The sequence below is a fragment of the Tympanuchus pallidicinctus genome, unplaced genomic scaffold (genome assembly GCF_026119805.1).
Source record: "Tympanuchus pallidicinctus isolate F22 unplaced genomic scaffold, pur_lepc_1.0 scaffold22, whole genome shotgun sequence".
In the NCBI taxonomy this organism is placed as follows: Eukaryota; Metazoa; Chordata; class Aves; order Galliformes; family Phasianidae; genus Tympanuchus; species Tympanuchus pallidicinctus.
Window position 1 is genome coordinate 19172916 of NW_026294739.1, and position 21882 is coordinate 19194797.

General features: G+C 44.1%; 2 protein-coding genes across 8 annotated transcripts in view; one reads left to right on the forward strand and one right to left on the reverse strand.

The window, feature by feature from the left end:
• Positions 1-21882, forward strand: part of LRRC31 (leucine rich repeat containing 31) — a 37321-nt gene that overhangs the window by 6887 nt on the left and 8552 nt on the right. For 3 of the 7 annotated variants that reach the window (XM_052687226.1, XM_052687230.1, XM_052687229.1), the window contains exons 3-4: positions 19369-19652; positions 20658-20915. In XM_052687226.1, coding sequence (XP_052543186.1) covers positions 19640-19652; positions 20658-20915 — 271 coding nt within the window. In that variant the 5' untranslated portion in view covers positions 19369-19639. Of the gene's footprint in view, positions 1-19217; positions 19277-19368; positions 19653-19700; positions 20916-21247; positions 21492-21882 lie in introns of those variants that run through there. The other 4 variants (XM_052687227.1, XM_052687225.1, XM_052687228.1 and 1 more) reach the window with 4 other exon arrangements.
• Positions 417-6742, reverse strand: SAMD7 (sterile alpha motif domain containing 7). The gene is made up of 8 exons (XM_052685901.1): positions 6730-6742; positions 5962-6088; positions 5684-5820; positions 5278-5356; positions 2863-3565; positions 1875-2003; positions 1346-1456; positions 417-689 (listed from the first exon to the last, which is right to left on the reverse strand). Exons 1-8 carry the CDS (start codon positions 6740-6742, stop codon positions 417-419), a joined length of 1572 nt encoding a protein of 523 aa, XP_052541861.1.

The following is a 21882-nucleotide window of genomic DNA, read 5'->3' on the forward strand; positions in this document are numbered from 1 at the left end:
GGTGCTTTGAGCTGCTGCCTCCAGGATGTGGCCATCTCTGTGGCTTCCCAGCAGTCTGCTTCTGCTTTGTTCTGAGCTCTGCTCACCTATGCAGTCACACAAAGCAGATTCCAACCCTGGCAGTAAGCTGTAGATTTTTCCTCAGCAGCCTGCACAGCTGTACGGAGTGTTCTCTGAGCTTCTGACAGATTTCAGCAGTGTTAATTGTGCTGATACCCTATTCAATGAATTGCACTTGAAAGTAATTGCACTAATACGTAGTCCTATGTTTTTAAGTGCTTTTCAGATACCACAGTGCAGTTGATTTCATTCAGTCCCAATCCCATGCAGAGGTTTCAGGCTGCAGCTACCCTCTCAAACATCTGATAACTGAAGGCTCCTGTATTATTAGAAACATTTTACGTCTTGGGCCCAGCTCAACTCTTCTGAAAGGTGATCATCTGGAAATCAGCCTGTGGTCCATCTGCATCACATGGATGATCCCTGCTTTCTGAAACAATCTGTTCCACTGTTTTTGAAGTCTCCAGGCCCTGTGAGCAGGGGCTGTCCAACGCATCGCCGCTGCTGTTGCAGCGAAGAGGAGAGGTGATGTCGGAGGGCTGCTCTGGGGGTTTGCCTGGAGCAGGAGGCAGGGGCACGGACAGGGGAAGGTTCATCATGTAGAACACATTGCCCAGACGTCGAGACACCTTCAAAGACAGAAACAAAATCGCAGTGGTTGTTTCAGGAGGTGATTTTGCTGTCAATAAATGTCAAGGTTGGCTGTTGTGTAGCAGTGCCAGAGACGTGGCCTGGAAGCTGCCTTGTCCCCTCCAAGGATTAGCAGTGGTTAACAAAAGTAAACAAAATCCACAATGAAAGTAAGAGAAGAAAATTTCAAACATAGAGGGACAGCCTGTCTACAAATCATTTAAGATTCTATTCCCAGGAAGACTGTAGAAACCTTTACGTGGTGGGTTTTAAAGGTCAGATTGGAGCTAAAGTAAGTATGTATCAGAACAGTTCTTACCGTTGGAAAGGACAAAGAGGAATACAAGGGAGTAAATCCATCAAATACCTTTGCATTACCAGGCTCAGCCCAGTCTCCAGCACTGCTGTGTCCTGAATCTGCCCCGAGCATCTCTCAAACTGTCAGTCCTGACACCCCACCTCCACTGACCCTCTGCTGCTTCATGCAGAGATGCAAAAGCAAACCCTGCTGGAGGAATTTCTTTTCCCCCACTATTATAGCAATGAGCTTATGAGCGAGAAAAAAATGTGGTTTGGTTTGGAAAAAAAACATCTTGATTGTTTCTGAGCCTTTTGCATCTGCATGACTTGCTAGTTTTGGTACATTTGATATTACCTGAGAACGGATTTTTAACGCTGGCCCGAGTTTTAATCCCATGGTATCTAGGAGATGTTCTTCTGTTAGCAGTGGGAGGGTTTCTCCATCGATAGCATGGTCTTTGAATATCTGATGAAAAGAAAATAACATCGAGGTGTGCCCAAACAGAATTCACCAGTTATTCTTTATGCTTAACCCTGAGCTGTAGACAACAGACAGAGGAAATCATTTCAGTGTTTTATCTTCATGTTTCTCTTGTAACTGCAGTGTGGTGTCCTTTGTTCAGATGTATGGACATCTGCACATTTTCCTGTAGCTTATCTACTTGTTTTTAGTGGGGACTTAGTAATCTTTTGGTGTTACTTAGTGTTGGTTTGGTGCATCTGTTGGTTTTGTTGTTTTTTGGTTGGTTGGTTGGTTGCTGTTTTGTAAGATGGTGACAACCAGTAAGCCTCTGTATTTGTCGTATTTATTTGCTGATCTTAAATCTAGATGATCTTAAAGACCTTAAAATGTGACAGTGACCATTAGGTGTGTTTGTCATCACCTGGGCATAATCGGAGCAGCCTGGGAGGCTAATGATGAAGCTGTACACATCATCAACCGTCCACTTGCGGATGTCTTCAATGGTGGAAATGTCTTCTCCGTTCAGGATCAGGCCATGTGCTGCTTTAAGGAGGAAACACAGATGTTATTTTTGTAGAATTCTGCTGGCAAACCAGTAGGAGAAGAATGTTGACGTAAGGTTATGTACACTGCATGAACAGCACCGTGCAGTCACCGATACGGTAATCCTTGATGCCAGAGTCACTTGAGAGTTGTAACTGGTCTTGGAGGGTTTGCTTTTATTTGCTGTATGCACTGTACATACCAGTCACTGAATGTACAAAGCACACTGCAGCATTTCCAACAGCATTATCCAGTGCTGTTGATTCGTTATACTTTACCACTGTTTTACCTTCATCCAGAGATTTTGTTTGAATTCCTGTTGCAGACAGGAACTGAATAGTTAACATGCATCGTTTGTTTTTTCAGTGAGATGGTATCTTTGGTCAATGATCCTGCACAAACATCCCAGCCTGTTCTCATGTCAGGTACTGGGATGTTTTGTGCCATTTGTACATTTGAAAGCCTCAAAGCTTTACAAACTGTGGTTGTTGTACAGTGACCTTGTGACTGTCTCTTATGTAGAGCTCCTGAAGAAGGCAAGGTTCTCCTAAAGCAGTACAGCTTGAATGGGATTCCTCGTCCCATCCAGCAGAACCCTGGGGAACCCTAAGGTGCTGCCAACTTCACTGTGTCATTGCATTGCCCTGCAAATAAACCCTGAAACCCCCACTGTGCCAGGAAGCTGCAGGTCTGCAGGTAGGGAAAGCCACTCTTTACCATTGTTGACATGGACTTACCAAGTCTTTTTGCAGCATATGAGTTCTATATTAAGTTGCCACCACTATTGTACCCAAATTTGCTTTAAAGAAGCAGATGACATAAGAGCAATTCAATAAAGACAGTGACTATTGACATGCCATTTTAACTGTAATCTGGAGACCTGACAAACCTGGAGGTAGCAGTGGGTTGCTGGGAACTGGAAATCCATATGGTAGCGCTGAGAACGGGATGGCGGACGGGTACATGTACTTGTCATCAAAAGCAGCACAGGAGCTATTAGACTCCTTCTCACTTGTGTTGTTGCAGCTGTTGGGTTCAGCAGAAATTTCGTGATTAGCACAGTTTTTTCTCAAGTCTTGCTCCAACTCTTTGCAGTTTTTGGCAGCTGCTGACAGCTCCACCTGATTTTTGCTTTGTTCGTGTTTGTTTGGCGTCTCCACCTCCGCCTCTTTCTTGTCTTCTTTCTCATCATCTGCTGCAGTGGAAGCCAGGTCTGTACTTTTGTCTTCAGCTTGGCTCTTGGTGCCGCTGGCCCCGCAGTCTGCAGCTTTGTGGTTTGCAGCTCTCCTCCCCGGCCGGCGGCTCCTCTCCCTTTGCAGGGTGCTGACGGGGGGGTAGGGGCTGGTGGCCATCAGCATGGTGTTACCATGGATGTCGTCGAGGGTGGTACGATGAACATATAAGTCACTGGGAAGGTGTCCTTCAGGCAGCCTGTGCCTTCCACGGAAAGCAATGGGGCTGGCCGGCATCCCGTGGTAAAGGAAAGGTGCTTCCAGGCTCAGCAGTCCTTTCCGATGAGCTTTCTCCATTTCTTTTTGCTGAAAAATAGCACTCATCTCCATCTCCATTCTAAGAGACACACAGAGCACGAGCAGTCAGGGCAGCTCAGTTCCTCGATCCCCTCTTTTTTTCATGTCAGATTAAAACCAAGCTATAGTTGAAGAGGTTAAAGAGTACTGCTTTTCATCCCTCTGCCCTGTATTGCTATTTGTGAGATGTCATAAATACTGCAGGTGGAATGGTGAGCTTGCCTATATTTAATATGTTGCCAAGTACATACAGTAAACTAAAAGGAAGATAAGATATACTTGTCATGTGATACCTCTGTGCACTATTTCAGACAAGAAAAAGAGAAGTGTTGTTTGTGTATCAGCACTCCAGGCATTATAAAAGGGGTTACATTCTCTTCAGATTTGGAAAAGTGTCTCTGGTGTCATAAGGGCCAAAGGCTACAGAAAATAAACGATTAATATTTCTAATCAGGAAATTATACTGAAAACTGGAAAATGGCAGTGATTTTGTAAATATTCTGGAGTTGAGAGATGGGAGAACAGAGCCCATCTAACAGCACAAAGCAGAGGGGCTGCAGCTTCCTTTCTTGCTTTGAGAAATCTGCAGTGGAATTTCTATATTCTTATTTGAAAAAGGGTTTATGAGGTCAACAAAGCCCATAAAGGGAGCTTAGATGGCCTTCTAAACACTGCAATAAGAGTACCAGGACAGAGAGGCTGACTTCTGGGGGACTTCTCCTTAGAACTGTCAAGAAAACCTCTTGGGCAGCAGGTGACTGTTTCATCACTCCTTACAGTCCAGTTCTTTTTTCCCTCTACCCTCTTTTCAGCTGTGCCACAGTCTGCATCCTCAACTTCCTGCTTTCAGTGTGTGACGGTGTTTTGCCTGTGCCCCATTTTCTTGTACATCTTGCCCAATTATCATTACTCACACACTGCTCTTAGGTGGAGGTAAACAGCAGAGTGTGACACCTCACTTGTTTTTCTCCAGGGTTTATCGTGTGGCAGAAGCTATCTGAAACACGGTGCTGATTCAAGTGCTGTGCTATGGGGGGTTTGGTAATCAGGTCTGGCTGACTGAAGAGCTCTAGACACACCTGTCATAATTCTGAGATGTGTGATCAGGATGTATCTCTTCTTTGATCTTAATCTTACTGTGTAAGGGATGCTGCAACCACTGGAGCCCAGCACGGCTCTGGTTGGGGCTGGAGTTGATGGAGATGGTGTGGCTGTAAGGGAGGGCATTTGGGATTACTTACCAGCAACTGATTGCACTGGTGCTATTCAAACAACCTGTCTGTGGTAACCTGCCAGTCAGATTGACTGCAGCAGGAAGGCTGCCCACCCACCTTGGCAGGGCAGAGGTGCAGCTCAGTCATCCCTGCAGCCCAGCTGTGGAGGCTGAAGATATTGCATACGGTAGCACGGCTCTAAAGTTTGAATTTGATTTTGTTTTTGACTTTTTGTAACTTTGGTGTGTTTGGATCCAGAGTTCAAGGGCTGGGTCTGAAACCTGCAGTGTGTTTGTTTCTTTAACCAGGCTGAGGATTTGGTTTCTTTTCTTTGTATCGTTTTGAGGCTAAAGGAGAATAGGGGCAAGCAGAAATTTCAATGGCTTCAGAGATAGGAGTGCCCTCTGGTTTGCTGGGTGATGTGAAAAAGAATCTCAATCATCCCCAATAAGCCCCAACAAAGTCTGTGAGTTCCTGACTTCCATCTGCTGCCCCAGTCCCAGCTGCATCTCACAGCAAAGCTTATTGCAGGCAGTACCTGGCAATATTTTGCTTCTGAACCAGTTCCTGTCTTCTGGCCACAGCCTCCATGGATTCTGGTTGGAGAAAGCCATACCCTTAAAGGAAGAGGAAGAAAAGTCTTTAGTCTTTTTCCTCAAGCAAACACACAAAGCCCAAAGCCGTGCAGAAGCACTTTAAGAGCTTTTCAAGACTCAAACTGTGTGCTTTGCCAGCAAGCCAGAACAACTTTGAGTTAAATTAAATGCTATCTGTGTTCATTGCCTCTGTGGGAATAAGTAGGAGAAGCACGAAGCCTGGCACCAGGCGTGTAGTTAGGTGCACCTGCCAGTGTCTGTAAAGGAAAGGGACAGCAGGGCTGTGTTGTAGACACTGGTGGTAAAGCTTCAGAAAGCTCCTGGTTGCTGCAGGCAATGCTTTGCTACCTGGGCCTGGGTAGATGCGGCTGGGCAGCAGGCTGGGCATGCTGCTGTGCTGCGGGACTGCGGGCCCCAGGTGCGACGCGATGTGAATCTGCCTCGGGTCGGCCGTGGCCGTCATTTCAGCTGAAGGTAGCAGATCTCTGAAAGACAAACACACGTTCAGACACAGAAGGGCACATTCTTCAGTTAATAGTAATGCGAGATTTTTAGGCACTCGAGGACGGCACAGGACTGTTTATTCTGTATCTGCAGTGTTGCTACAGAGAAGCGTTGCAGAATACCTGTCAACCAGCCGGGGCTCAAACTGGGAGGGGATTGCCTGCATTCTCTGCTGGGCTGTGCCCATCAGCTGAGGGTTCACTGCCATCAGCTGGTTCCTCATGAGCATCTCTTGTCGCTGCCGCAGTTCTGGCACAAAGCACACACAGAAAGTGATTCTTTCTGTAGTAAAACTCTAGCAGAAAAATAGTTTCTGTATGAATTAGCAAATCACGCTTTTCTTAGCAACATCGTCTAAGAAAAAGACAACTTCACTGCCACCTTAACCACTTTGTTTAAATAGTGCAGTTTTATGCAATCAGTCGCAAAACTAAACAGAATGTGCACTGTCAAGTGAGTAAAAGGACAGCTTACAACGAGCAATAATTCACATATCACTATTAAACAGCCAGAAATGTTAAGTTCTCTGCTTGAGAGAGTTTCATTCTTAATGCCATTTTCCTTTAAAGTAGTTGTATTAGCTGGGACCTGCAGTGAGGCAGAAGCTCTGGAAAGAGCCTGCAGCTGTATGGCAGAACCTCACAATGCCCAGGTAACACTTCTGTTGCTGAGTTCCTCTGTGGCCTTGACCCCTCTTCCAGCTGCTTTGCATCTCTTGATCAAATTCTGGATGCCAAGAATTTCCCATGGTAACTTTTAACTACTTTAATGGAGAAATATTTCTCCAATTATTCCTAAGACAAACTTGAGATACCTTTTTAAAGGTATCTCTGCAGAGATTAGCAGTTCTGTAAATGAACATGGAGTTAGTTGGGTTTCTTCCTGCTTACCTCCTGCTGCCATGCCGCTTGCTAGACGATAGAGGTGCTTTTCTTCCAGTGCTCCCTGTTCCCCCAGGATAGACATTTTTCTCATGTGATCTCGTGGATTCATACTTCAAGGAGACGGCAGCAACTTTTCCAAGGTAAAGAACTGGATTGACAGGTCCAAAGAAAGGAAGGAGACATCCAATGATGCAAGGAATTGGCAGGTTATACCAGTTATTGCTCAGATAAGCAAGTAGTCCTTCTGGCAGTCACAGCCATGCCCTTCAGTGCTTGGGGATTATACTGGTTATCAGAAAGAAACTTTGAGTTTTCAGAACAGTGCAAATGTTTCTGTTTATACTGAGTTGTTCAGTGTTCTTGGTCTTACTGTGTGGGGCAAGTCAGGATGTTGTGAAGTATCAGCTGTTCAGAAGGATGTCTTGAGGCCAATATCGTTTGACTGCAGCCCTGAGAACTGTGACATGAACTCATAGCCTATAAGGTAAATATCCCTGTTCTAAATGGGGAATTGTGATCGTATAGGGCCCTGTCTGCTAGCTGAAAGAGATGGAAAGAAGTGGCAGAAGTAAGCAGTTCCAAATCACATCAATCTCTTCAGACTGCCAAGTGACATGAAAAAGGTAAAAGAATGTATGTGCTTTGTAGTGATGAAAATAGTGATTAAAAAAGTCAGATTTATGGGTAGATGAAGTCAGATGAACAGCAGAGATCTAGACAGAAAACTGCACTACTAATGCATTGTTGAATAGCTGTACTTCATTGAGGTGGATTGCATCAGCATTTCTGAGTCTGCCCAAACAAGCAGGTGGCTAGATTACAAGTGATCCTGATAGCGAGGGAATGAGTAATCACAAAGCACCCTGCTCAGGATCTGGGGGCAATGATCTACACAGGATTATCAGTGTAAATGCCAGCCTTCTCCAGGAACTCTTTTAGCCCGTTGGCTTGTTTTATTTTTCCTCACATTTATGTTAAACTTGCTTGCTTTGCAGGCTGGAATGTATTTTCGTTCTTATACTCTGTTGTGCCTGCTCTTGGTCTTACTGAGTCAATGCCTGTGTTCCCCGGAGCTGCTATGATGAAATCCCACTGTGGGATCCGTTTCATTTTGGTGACCCCCCACAATGACAGCAGTGCTATAAAGCCACCACTGAGACCAAATAGGGTGTGACAAGTGGGCACGGTTAGGGGTGAGCACAAGGCTGGTCCAGCCACCACAGGCTTTATCTTTAAACCAGTGAGCATGCATGGCATGGTGAATATCCTTGGTCTCAGCCTTAAGGTCAGTTTTCTGAAGGGTAAGCATGTTAGTCATTTCAACCTTACTGACTGTGAATCGAGGTCATATTTGCACCAAACCTGTTGAGTCCCCTTAGAATAAAGATGTTCCCCATGTTTGTAAATGTTGTAAGTGCTACGTTCTGTGTTGGCCAAGATTGAGGCCTTTTTGGATGCAGATAACCGTATCCAAACCAAGAAGAACACCACGATGCCCTTTGTTTTTGACATAGCTATCTGAACGTGTGCTGCTGGACGTGTTTCCATTTGATTTTTTTTTTAGGGTACTTTAAACTTAAAGCGGTTTAGGATGCTGGGTGCCTCACGAAGAGCATTTGAGCTGCCAAAGTGCTTCTGAGCTCCTAAAGCATTTTAAAGCTCAGTACTAAAGCGATTTAGTGCTGAACTAAACTTTACAACAGCTCAAAAAATAGGTGGCAACTGCAGAGATGGTATTTACCATACTGTATCAATCCATGAGGTGCTTTCTGCTCACCCATGAGAGCTCTGTACTGAATGCTCAGGAAAACAAAGCTGCAGTTATAAACCTCATCCTGATCCCTATTCAGCTGGCTGCAGAGCAGGAAGGCGCAAAGCAACCACTAAAGGTCTGAGTGGTTGCCATGAAAGAAACAGGAGGTTTTTATCTTACTGTTTTATGAAATCAAGATAAAAAAAGAAAGTCAGTGTTAGCACTAATAAGGTTTCACCTGTCAGATGACTGATAAGCTGTACTGCTTGTTCTATTTAGGACCTGCTAGCATGATTCGGTCCTTTGTTCTGTTAATAGCTGGGGACACACTTTGCTCTAGGGAAACTGTCCCAGTTTGGGGAAAAACGTACAAGTGTTATCAGACAATCCTTATCAGGCCTTCCTGGAGCTTCTACACATCTGCTGTTGCAGTGAAAACCCCTTCATTCTCCCCTGGTGCAACTTTGAAAGTGTGGAATTACGGAAAACCTGCTGGGAAAAGATCCATCTATTTTGATCCCAAACTGCAGCCTCCATGTGGGATCAAATACAGCCCTCCTGTTTTCACATCAGTGGTGGTTACTGGTGTGAAACCATTAGCATCAGTATCCTGGTGGTGTTTTCTGTACAGCCCGTGCAGCTCCTCATACAAATATGGATTTTGTGTGGTATGCTGCCTGTTGACACTGTCTCATAGTCTCTTTTCAGAGCTGAAGTGGGACTACCTGAGACTTTTCTCAAACTCTTTCTTTTAAAAATTGAGGTTTTTTCTTTCAAATGTTATAATTCCCACTAAAAGTGGGATTCCATACGCAGCGTATACAGCAGCACCATAGTGCACTTGATCCATATGTTTTGGTAGCTTGTTAGCCATTACTGATAATTATCTCATAGAGATACACCCAGACTTATAGAGCATCACTTTCAGGCAGCGTTCATGACAGCAGCAACTTATAACAAAAAAGCCTTGGAACAGTATGACTCAAAAGTTCATCTGCATCTTCTCCCACTGAAGCAGTCAGTTACTGCTTCCACTGCCCCAGTGCTGGAGCCCTCGTGTGCCAAGAGGAGGGTTTTCACCTGAGTTGCTCCATCAAGTCATTCTATCTTGTCTTGTTTTCTGTTGTGCCAGTCAGCCCTATGTAACTTCTCTCAGATTTCTTCTCAAATGTATAAAAAACCTCTGGTATTTCTGGTAAAAGTCCTCAGATGCTGTTTCCACTGAAATGGTGCTGCTTTCCTAAGCTCATGTCAGGACATCCGTGTGATGCACATCTTACGTAAATGACACACTTTGTATGTGTGTGTTAGCTGTATTAAATTACTTACCTCCCTGATTTTCCTGTTCAAGGAAGCACTGAGCTGATCAGGTAGGATACTTACCTGGCTTAACATCCTAATGGTAAGACTCCCGTTTGACCTTGTGTCAGGAGGAGATGCTGAACTATACTGGTTTATGTTACGCTGTTTGGATTGATGCCTTTTTGAGCTACCTAGCTGGGACTGTGATTGACAGGTCAAAATCAAGGTATTTAATGGAGGTTCTTACTGTTATCACAGTGATTAGCATATTAGAAACCAACTTCAGCAAAAAAAAAAAAAGCTGTCTCTGGGAGAAGAGGGAACAAAAAGATCAGATGCAGGGAAAGTACGCTCCTGATACATATATTAGCTGGGATTTGAGAGCAGCTCAGAATCCTACAGCCAAGTTCATATAAATTCATACACACCAGCTGTCTGGCGTTGCATTCATATATGGCTCTTCTCTGATCCTATTGCACAAATCCTGGCTGTACAGCACATTACAGGGATGAAGACAAGTTAATCTCTACCTTTAGAGTCTTACCCTTAGCAAACCCTTCTTGACAGCAGGCAGAACCACTCACCCAGTACTAATTCTGTCTCAGTTTATTAGACAAGACATGGCAAGACACGAACTTCATGAACCACAAGTGTTTGGAAATCTCATTATTTGGTGTGCAGATTCAAAATGTCTGTAGCAGGTCTGTGTGTCCATATCATAACAGCATCTTATGTCTGGTGTGGGTTTGTTGGAAGACTTATTTTGTAGTTAAATGCTTTAAGGTTTCATTAGCTAATAGTGGTTTGATCTACATCAAACACACGTAATTAGCATTTTTAAAGAACAGTTTTTGGTATACCATTGCAATGAATGGATCTGCAGACTTTTTGGGAGAAGCTGAGTATTTTTTCAAATTCAAGTAAATTTATGCCAGAGAAATCAGTTGAACATATAATATAAACACGTATGCAAGCTTTTGGGTGAAACATATGGAGCAACTCATGCATAGTCTCATTTCTGTTCCCATTGAGTCCCTTCTTAGAGAAAGGTCCTGATTGCTTGAGAAATCAGATTTTGTTTGAAAAAAACAAACCAAACACTATTGCTAATATTCTAGTGTTATTAACTGTTGTATCAAGGGTTTTGTTCTTAAACTATGCTAGGAGTCCTAAAGTTAGAGACTAGTTGTTCAAGAAACCACAATCAGTAAAATAAATGACTTCTGGAAATGAAGAAGATGATGATACCAACATTATGGACTCCAGGACCATGAAATATGTCTTCTTAACTGGGTGAGGTACTCCTGGAGAGGCTGTAGGGCTAAATTCTAATCCTGGGTACGTGGGCACAGACTGTCCAGGGACTGAGATTAGAGTGTAATCCTAAAACTGGATTGAGAACCACACATTCCTTAAAGAAAGGAAAATAACTATATTTATACCTGGTGTTATCTGGTGAGTTTACTTGCATGCCTTTAATGAAACGAAGGTGTGGATTGTTCACCATTTTTGATGTAGTTAATAGTTAAGATTGCAGCAAGTCAGAGTTCTTTTAAACATGCTGCTTTGGGGTATGGATCAAGGCCTAGTATTAGTAAATTCAGTCCTTCAGGAGCTAAGTTGGGTTGGCACCTCGTTCTAGGAGTGGGGTGAAGGTAGAGCCGTTCCTCTCTGCTGCCAGGGCAGCTATCAGCTTCATGCCCTGATTGCACCCAAAAGTGGGGTTGCGTCACAAAGGCACAACGGGAGCCCCTGTGGGTGATGCAGGTGAGTGGTGGTGGGAAAAGCAGCCCTCCTCCCCTTTGGGGCCGCAGTGGGGCTGTGTGGGTACAGGACAGGGAGCTCTGAGGTGGGGCTCTGTGGAGCTGGAACCCAGGGCCACGTCCTGCAGCACAGCCCTAATGGTGTACGTCTGTGGTTGTGGCAGCACCCAAAGGCTCCATCTGAGGTCACACTGAGCAGAGGCTTTAACATCCCATCGCTGTGTTTGTTAAAAATTGGAGCAACAATTAATGAAAATAGGGGTCGTGGCTGAGCAAACGTGGGTATGCATGTGTGTTTGTGTGCAGTGTTGTTCACCTGCCCTTGTCTCCTAACCAGCTGTTCATGAGGGATGGTCTCTATTACAGGTCTTACATACAAAGGGTTAAAAGCACGGTGCATTTTGTTTTCCTTGTGGATTTATTTCATAATTGACAATGAAAATAGCTTCTCATTGAAACAGCATGATTATTTTAGAGGATGGGAGATTGCAAAGTGTCGTTGAGTGGGATCAGTTAAAAGGAAGCCAGACTATGTTGTTTACTTCCTAATGGTTTGCTTTTAAAACATAAAGAAGGGATTTTTTTTTTCCCATTATTTTTTATTCCTAGATATTTTTGAAGTAGAAGTCTTGGGAATGGAGAATTCTCATGATCAGAGAGCAAGGTGAGTATTTTCAAATGAAATCTGAATTTTTAGTGGGATTTTTGTCTTGCTTTGAACTAAGTTGAAATAGTGGTACAAACAACAACATTGCCAGTACTGAGAGAAACCAGGCAATAGAAAAGTGAGTGAGTTTTAGGATGGCTCTTTAAATCTGTTTATACTTAACAACTCTAATTTCCACTAAGAGTTTGACTCTCAAAAACATGTACTGAATCCTCTGTACCTTTTCTGGTTAGAATATGATATTGCACCTGTGTCCTTCAGACATCCCAACATCTCTGAGTAAATGGAGAAAACTGTGTATGAGAGCACTGAAGTAAAACAAGATGGTGCTTTTGAAATTAGTATTATTAATCTTTTCAGGCTAATTTTCTTCATTACAAAACAAAAGATGGTAAACTGGTGTTAAAAAAGTTTGCAGATTACAAAAGTCAGATGTAGGACACTAAAATCACATTTGCCACATTCATATGGAGAGTCAGAAGCTTTAACAAACTTATTCCCCTTACAAGAGCAGTCTGACATTGCAGAGCTGATCGTGTAAACAAACTCAGAAGTCAGCATCTTCAACAGACAGAATGTTCAGTTCCACAGCTTGCAGGATCAGACCAAGGCAAAGTTACCTGAGTCAAGATTGTCCCTACTGATCTTTTTCTATCACTGGAGCACGGGAGAGATGGGAAATCCACATATTCTGTAACTGAGGAGCTTGAAATTTTAGCTGAAAGGCAATCTAATAGTGCCCAAGCTTTCCTCAGCCTGCAGTTAATTCCACCCACACTTCTGATAAGAACAAGATATAAGGAACTCTTATAATATGATGATGCTATTTTTACAAAATACATCACTCAGTATATTGGTGTTCCACAAAGCTCTTACCACAGGTTTGCTACAACGACTATGCACATGAGCAAAATTTAGATTAGGCAAATGTCATGTAAGTATATCAGACTAAACCAGCCAGCTGCATCCTCGTCAGTATGACACTGATCAATGCAAATTGCACACTAATTTAGGCAATTCACTGCTCTAGGAAGTACCTGTGAAATACTGAGGTTTTTCCATTGCACTTTAAGAAGTATATGCTAGCACAGCGAATCAGTTGTACTGAGTAACAGCCAGTTAGCTTCTAAGAATATTTTAAGACAGTTAGAAAAGACAGCAGAGCACTGGATTATGTACATTAAACAACTCAACTTATGTCCAGTTTTCTTAAAAACTACTGAGCATGCAGTGAGAAGCCCTCACAAAGTAAAAGCTTCCTTTTCTGAAATCGGTCTTTAAATGTTGCACAGTTATCAAGCGTATGCTATAAGGCAAATACAGTTTCCACCTGGGTATGCGTCTGACAGATGGCTGAGAAATTGGTACACAGTTCATCACAGACTTTACTTTTTCTGTATCTCTCATGACTACTCCATACTTTGCTCTTTGCAGTGCAATGCTGCTCTTCAAATAAACAGCCTGCTTCGATCTGTGCAGTTTCCCTCCTGAGATGAGCCTTTGCTACCAAAACATGGAAATCATACACTTCTTGGTGCTGCTTAGCAAGATGTTGCATAGCTATTGGTATTATAAACTAGTGCTGTTTATTTCTATTTCATGTATACTTACATCTATTGGGAAGGCCTTCGTTTTGAGGAAAATGAAGTCACCGTGAACGTCCAAAAGTTTGTGCCTTCACCATACGTCTTCCTTTCAAGCTGCCTCAGTAATGTGATTGGCAGCTTTTAAACCACATCAAGATTAACATGTCAAAAACTGCCTTAACTAACGCTGAGTTTACTTTAAATACAAATTGAATTTATCTCGATTAGCCTTCATCCCTGCTTCTAAGCCCTACCCACTCTGACATCACAAGCCCTTCTCCAATACCATCCTCTAAACAGCCTGCAAAAACGTAATTACAAGAAGAGCAGCACGCTGATCTGATAAACCTATTTCACATTTAACCTGCTAAGCTGTTGTTAGCTTGTAAGATGCTTGTTGCATTCACTTAAAATCTTCCTGTTCCAGAAAGAAATATGCGAGAAGGTTAAGAAGTGCCTGGCTCTCTGCATTGTTGCCTGTTTGCACACATTTCTAGGAACAGCATATTTCTGTCAGTTGGAGAGCAGTCAGCCCACAGCTGTGTTATCCCAGGGCTGTGTATCCGCTTGGACTGGGGAAAACTAGAAGATGGAAATCCTGTTAAGCATATTGTGAGGCTAACACAAGGATCAGATGGTTATACTGCTCAAGCCAGCAGTTTACTCTTTAATTCTCACCATCAGCGGGTTAACTCTCAGAATGAATGCCCAGTATATCACAAAGTTTAAAACTGCAGGGAGAGGTAAATTTTTTCAGGTATCCATGTCAGCCCGTGGGACGTCAGAGTTGATGTTTGTTTTCCCCTTGCTCACGTTCCTGAAGCTCATCAAATGCTCACTGCAACAACAAATGCCCCATGTCCTTTCCCAGATACCATCACAGCACCTAATCCTGGAGAAATGTCTAACAAAAATTCCACTTGCAAGCAGACAAGGTAGCATGCCAGCTACAAGATGATTCTCGGCTTGTGTTCAATCCACTCAGTCTGTGACTGCCTACAGAAGCTTGTCATTCCAAATGTGATGAGCCATGGCAGCCTTGAAGAAAGCTCCTCTGCTGGGATGTTTTGGGATTGTCTGAGTGAGGCTGAAGCAAATGCTTAGTAAGATATGGAGTTGCCCAAGTACACTAAGAGCAAAGTATTGCATCAGCATGCGTTCTTCATCAGCCTGTTTCAGCCTGTGTGTACCACATTTCAGGAAAACTATGAAAAGTTTAACACTAGGAGAGAGTACTTCCTGAGGTAGAAACAAAACCAGCAATATAATAGGTATACATATATGTATTTGCTTCTATTTTATCCAATGAGGGAAGATTGGAAAGGGAGAATGATACTTCACGGGATTCCTGGCATCCAGTCTTTGATTTCTGGCACAGAAGCAGGGTTGCTGCTTGCTGTAGTGATGTGTGACAACCGCAGTGCTTTGACAGTCCCGCTCTGGAAAGATCTAATTGTTCTTGGCTGGATTTCACAGGTGTTGGGGATGTGTTTCTGAATCAGACACGTATCCATATGTATCTCAGCAGTCTTGTTTTTGCTGGTCATCTTCTCCAATGGGAAAAATGGTGAAGCAGCAATGGAGAGTGAGAGAGAGGGACGTAGGAGGTGAGTGGACTGTATGAGCTTGTCCTAGACCATGGTTTGTCAGTCAGCATCACTGTTAGCTCAGATGATTTAGCACAGTGTATTCCCACGTTATTTATTCCCTTTGCACCGCAGAATCTGAAGATGAGTGATTCAGTAGTTGAACAGTTCCCATGCAATATTTGGTGTTGGTCACCTGAGCTACACTAAATATATACTAATGTGAAAGATAGGGCTGGAGCTACACCTTCCCCTGTGCACTCTTGCCCAGATTTACTGCCAGGGTTATCTCTGTAGTCAACACAGCATCACTTCGTTGTAGAACATAAGGATTTGGAAGAGCACAACCAAAACCCAGCAGTATGTATTCAGGTTCAATCTCCACAGAATGCAATGGGGTTTTCCTGAACAATCCAGACCCATTGTACCAGATGGTACCGTATGGAAGTAACACTGATCCTTTGACTCTGTTGATTTCTAATTAGGTTTCTAGTAATTAATATTGTTTGCAGGCCTTGCATGAACTCTGCAGATTACCCATTCATGTGAATGATTAACTGAAAGGGGATTAATCCTGGCATAAGTTCAACTAAAAATTATTTTCTAGCCCTGAAAATCTTCGCTGACAGGCTAGTAGATTTTAATAGGGAGTGAGACGTTGATATTTGTGTAGTTCCATTTCACAAAGAGGAACTTGACAGAAGAGTATTAAAAATACAAGCATGGTAGATATAAAGCATTTGTTCACCATTCTCAGACACAGGGTTTGAATTTTGGGTGGTCCTGTGTGGAGTCGAGTGTTGGACTTTGTGATCCTTGTGGGTCCCTTCTGGGATGTTCTGTGATTCTGTGGTAGCATAAAAGTACAAAGAAATGTCACCCATGAAAAGTCTCACTGAGTTTAGGGAAACTGTTGTAAGGTTTCTCAGAGGAATGTGCTTTTCTGAACCCAAGGTTTTTGCTGGTTTAGCACGTTATCTGTGCCTTTTCAAACTTCTCCTGTGACCAGTCTATGGTTGGACCTAAATACCAAGAAGATCAGCTGTGGTTTTCGTAGCACATTGAAATCTGTTTTAAACAGCTGCTGTGTGTCTGGTATGTTAGACTGTCAAACACTCATTTTACAGGAAATGATGTGGATTCTCACAGGTCCTTTGGACCAAACTTAGTCCTCAGCCATGCACACTGTGGGGAAGTCTGGAAGGCGTTTGGTCCAGGGAGTTGTCAGTGCTGCACAGTGTTTCTGAGTCTGTGAGCCTATAAGCAATGCCAATAAGCATTTTTCCATTCCCAGCAATTTTTTAGCCCATGCAAATGCCTGCTGCACCTAGGCAGCCTGCAGCAGATTGAGCCAAGCAATCTGAAAAGCTACTGCAGACATTGACATTCATGCAGGAGGTGGGAATGGAAGCAGAGATGCATGCTAGGGAAAGGGGGAAGGAATAACATCATGTTGACTCAGTCTCCTCATTCAGAAAGGAGAATGCTGGCTGCACTTAGGGATGAGCAAAGCTGAGAAAGGGAACATGGGTAGAAGTAAACAAGGGTGTGCTACTGTGTGTTATAGAGCTCAGAATGTTGAACATCCTTAGCAGATAAATATCCAAAATCGTTATATTCTATATAAATACTGGGCCAAGGGTCTCTTTGATATAACTGCAGTCATTGACTATAGCAATTTTGCTTTATTATTTCATCCAGATGCTTGGGGTACTAATTTTACTTGATGGATAATAAGGGCCATCAAATACAGAGTTGCTACTTTGCTTGGGTTTCATTGAAAGATGCACTCCTAAAAGGAGAGGAAATCCCCAAAATGATACTCAGTGATTAAGTACATAGAATATAGGATTTCAGTGTTTGCAAATCCTTTTTTTCAAATGAACTTGTGGCACTAATCCTCTAATGGCATTATTTCTTTGGAATATATGCCGGATTAAGGAGTCACAATGAGGCAAAGTACAAAAATCCACATTAATCTCTCACCAGTGGATGCTGTGTGGGATGCAACTTTAACTGTGTTTTTCCAGACCTGGTCTGTTCCTATCCTTGCCCCAGGTCTACACAGAGGGAGGAACAGATATAAACAAATGTGACACTGAGCGCTCAGCAGATGGTCACAAGCCATTTAACTCGATGGAAAGGCGTGGGCATTTATTATCTTTAAACTGCAGAAGCTAAGCCTACCCTATGCTGTCTGTGGTGAACTGCAGGAAGTAGATGTACAGCTCTGTGAGGCAGGAGCAGGGCAATGTTCACCAGTGTGCAGGGAGAGAACAGCACTGCCCTGCCTACCAGCTAATGATTCCCACCATTCTGTATTGCACATGCAGGGCACAGCCTGGGCCACTGCAGAATTACATCCGTGCGTTCAGCCCTTGCTCTGGTCGTCCTGCTTTGCTTTAGGATAACCTTGCTGTCCCCTCATCCTGCATTGCTTGCTTTCTAGGAAGAAGAAATTAGGTCGCTGTGAAAATACAGTTCCCTTCTCACCGGATTACAGGGATGCTGTCATGGTGCCGTGAGGTATTTTTACTCTCATTCAATGGCCTGAAGTGGTGATAGAATTTCTGAATGGTCAATGCATCACTTAATGCACTGATGTCAGAGCACTGAAGCTAGCCAAGCCTAACCACTGTAATCAGTGCTTAACGTGCTTAAGGATTTCCCCAGTTCCAGGGATCGGAGATTATCAGATATTCCCTCCCATTCCACCTTCCCATCGAAGCACGGTGGGCACGGAGCCCTGAGCCCAGCAGAGCCTGGCACATGGGCACAGATGCGGGTTGCCTTGTGGCTGTTTCATGCCTGGGCACTCTTGTTAAGCATGACATTGAAAGTGGATGAAAGCTGTCGAGTTCAATGCGTTCCTTACTGACAGGATTGCTTTGGGTTCTCAGCTGTGTGACTGAGACACCCAGGTAGGGGTGTAGGACTCACATAAGTGCCCTTTCCCTGTGGATACAGAGGTTGGGTCAGGACAGCCACCCCTGGGCTCAGGAGGCATTACAACCAGCTTGGAGATCCCTGCTGTTTGGGAACAGTTACGTGCCATTCATTCTTGCAGGTAAACACTGCCCATGACAGCAATTTTTGTGCATTTTTTCCTTCTGAACATCTTTCTGTGTAGTATTTCTCATGGGTGGGAGGATTTCCCTGCTGTTCATTTGAAGTTTTCTTCTCCTGATCTTATGCTATTGACTCCCAGCATCACACTGTGCCGCACTCAGCCCTGTCTTAATCATCTGTATGTTGACACACTGAGTCAGGGCTGTCCTCAGCCAGTGTCTGCCCTGCTTGCACAGCAGTTACTTTTATTGACCATCTTTATAACTCCCCACCAAAAGCACTCCAGCTTGCATATGTCTGTAGTGTATACATAGCAGTGAGAGGTCCATGTGTAAACGGTACTGGAACAGGTACAGGTGAAGGTGAGCAGGAAACGATGAGGAAAACTGATCTGGCACATGAGGGGAGACAAGAAGTGTTGGGTTGATGTAGGCTGTGGGGGTGACAGCATCACAGATATCGGCCAGGAGCATCGAAGCTAGAAAATGTAACTCTCACTGTCATGGAAATCAGATTCACAAACACACAAATATGGGGTAGCTTGGTTTATGCACCTGATGTGCTGTGATGTCGTACTGTGCTATCATGCTGTTGCCCACAAGCAGACTGTGGTGGGTGGCACAGCAGGACCTCTCCTCTCCCACATGCTGTGCCATGAAGTGCCCAGCAGTGAGCTGCCCCTCTGTGTTCCCTTCCATCTCCAAACTGCGACGCCCACTGACACCTGCCTTTGCTCAGCCTCCACCAACACTCCTGACAAGTATGGACAAAAGGGGTGGGAAAACAAAGAGCTTTTCTTCAGGTGCTGCTGTAACCCGACCTGCGAGGTGACTCAGCTGGCAGCAGCTGTGCGGGACGTGGGGCGGTCAGGGCGCAGCTCTCAGCCTGCACTGCCACTTCCTCCTTTCTGCATTGCCAGGTTGCTCGGCTGCGGCACCAGCAGAGAGCACGCAAGTGGATACTCAGCTCTCCCCCTGGAATAGCGAGGCTGGGGCAGCAGAGCAGCAGGAAGGACCCGCAGAGCTGTTGTGCAGAGCTGTCGCTGTCAGGCTGGCGAAGAGGGAACACTCAAAAGAAAAGCATCGGGAGTGTCCTGATAGGTACAAGTGAGGTTTTGTTCACGTGCCATGGCTCGCTTCTGCCAGCCCTGAAAGTGCTGTAAAAGGTGAAACAAACCCACAGGTGTACTGATGGAAAAGACAGGTATGGCTTTTTGTCTGTTTCAAATAATGCAGTTTTACAGCAAGAAAAGCAACCAGGGTAACGAGCATTGCTTTACAGCTCAATAAATGTGCACTCACATCTCTGTGCACTGCTTTGTACAATTTCTGTACTTTACACGTGAGCAATACAGCTGCAACAGGCTAACAGGAGCAAGATTTAAAAGAATGCATCAGCTTTTTTCAAGTGCTCTGCCCTTGAACACTTGTATCATAGCAGGAGAAAAAGCCTACATGCGTATTGTCGATACTGGTGACATTGTGTGTAACAGTTATTAAAGTGATCAAGGTTGTGTGCTCTGCTGGGGACGCTGGGTTGTGCAAAGAGTTCTGTGAGCAGATCTCTGCTGGGGAAAGGGGTCACAGCAGCTTCAAAGTCAGCAAATGATGATACAGCAAGTGTGGTATAAAGAAAGAAGGAAAGAATGCATATGAATTGTTACAAAGCCAAACTTCAATTTACCTGTCAATTAGTCATTGAGACTAAGGTCATCATAGCACTGAACTCTCCAAACAAGCTGACTGGGATCCTTGTTTTTTCCAGCATTGGTGCACTCACAGGAGTCCTTGTAGTCCCTATTGCACACCTCACCTTCCTGACAGCCAGACTAGGCTTTGGCATGGGTCACTTGGGTGCCAAACTTACCTGACAGAGGAATCTTTAATTTGGCCATAGGGAATGCAGCAGCTTCAGCCCTGGGTCTCCCAGTAGCCAGGTGGGGTAGCCTTGAGAGCAGTCTGTGTTAACAAAGCAGCAGAAAGTGAATCTTGGACCATGTCACAGTGAGTCTGCTGTGTGGATACTGAGCATTACCAGGTCCTTCCAAAGGAGGAGATAAGAGCTCAGAGACTAGTTCACTAAACAGTGACACTGATATTGGCGTGGAGGGAATGGTAGGAAATGGTCAGTGCATCTGCTGTTATGAAAGAGGGTGTGCAAGAGTGTTGCTAAAGATAATTCCTTCTATGTCTGCTGATCTGCTGAAAGGAGACACACAGAGTTGCCAGAACAAGAGTGAGGAAGACATCCCAAAGAGTTCCCCATTTGGCTTTGTTATAAAACAATTCCAAGGGAAGAGATCCTCTTCTGGAAAGAGAAAAGAGCAGCCTTCAGCCATCCAGAAGTTCTTCAGTGGCTTTGACTTTGGGAAATCAGAAGGCAAGGCAAGACAAGAAATTGAAGAAACAGAAATAAACAACTGTAGAGCTGATGATCAGAGTGAGAAGGAAAATCTCTCAGTAGAAGGTAATGCTGATACAATGAACAAATCCATGTGGATGCATTTTAATTTCATTTGCTTTTCTTACTGGACAGAAAGTTATGTTTTACTGCCTGCAATATATCCTTTAGCCAGAATTTGCTTCTGATTGAAACACTATTGAGGATGTGCCCTCTAGCATGATAGGTGCTGAGCAAGGAGTGGGGTCTGTGCTGCCGAGGAGGCATAAAGCTTTTGTGTGACCTCCCTCTTGATCTCCAGTGTGAGAGGTCAGTGCTGGAGGCAGCTTATTAGTTGCAGAGCTTATTTGGTTTCAAAGCCAAGCTTTGAGCAGTAGCTTGGCTTCTTGTATTTAAGATTGGTCTCTGCCCACCCTGCTGCTAAAGCAATCTGAAGGCAGCCAGAGCAGATGTTTCCTACCCCTTGACACCTGTGAGGGGGAGGGCATGGAAATTGATTGTGAATGTTATTTTGTTCATACAAGAGCACTCTCTACACACCAGAGAAAATGAGGCTATTCTTACAAAGGTGTTGGAAGGTGAGGTTTAGAACCCCACTCTCTGATCTAAGACTTCTGGGAAAACAAGGAGAGGACAGCTACTGTGAGTGGGATTACTGTTCTGTGTACCTTTTGGTGTTGGGTTGTTTTTTTCCTTTTCATTTACGGACATTAGATGAAACTGCTGATTTATTAAAGGGTTTAGTGAATAATACAAATGAAACTTTCCTTGCTGTACAAACTGCATGGAGGAAGAAGGTAAGAAAAGCAGGAAGCACATTGCACAGACAATGTATGAAGTGAACACAGGCTGTCATAAAGCAGGAGACAATCACCACACGATTGCAGGGCCGCTCTGTTCTGACTGATTCAGTACAGGCTGTACTGCAGCCGTGTGGCACAGGGGCACACAGAGGTGGTTGAATGACTTGTGTATCCAGAGCAACTGCAGTCTGGAGTTTTGCAAGAATTTCACGTGCTTGAACGAGTAGTGC

What these genes read in the sequence shown, in the direction of transcription:
- SAMD7 (XM_052685901.1), bottom strand. An exon ending in GAGCCCCGGCTGGTTGACAG is followed by an intron (nt 5,821 to 5,961) that starts GTATTCTGCAAC and finishes TTTGTCTTTCAG; the next exon opens with AGATCTGCTACCTTCAGCTG. An exon ending in CAGAAGCAAAATATTGCCAG is followed by an intron (nt 3,566 to 5,277) that starts GTACTGCCTGCA and finishes TGTGTCTCTTAG; the next exon opens with AATGGAGATGGAGATGAGTG.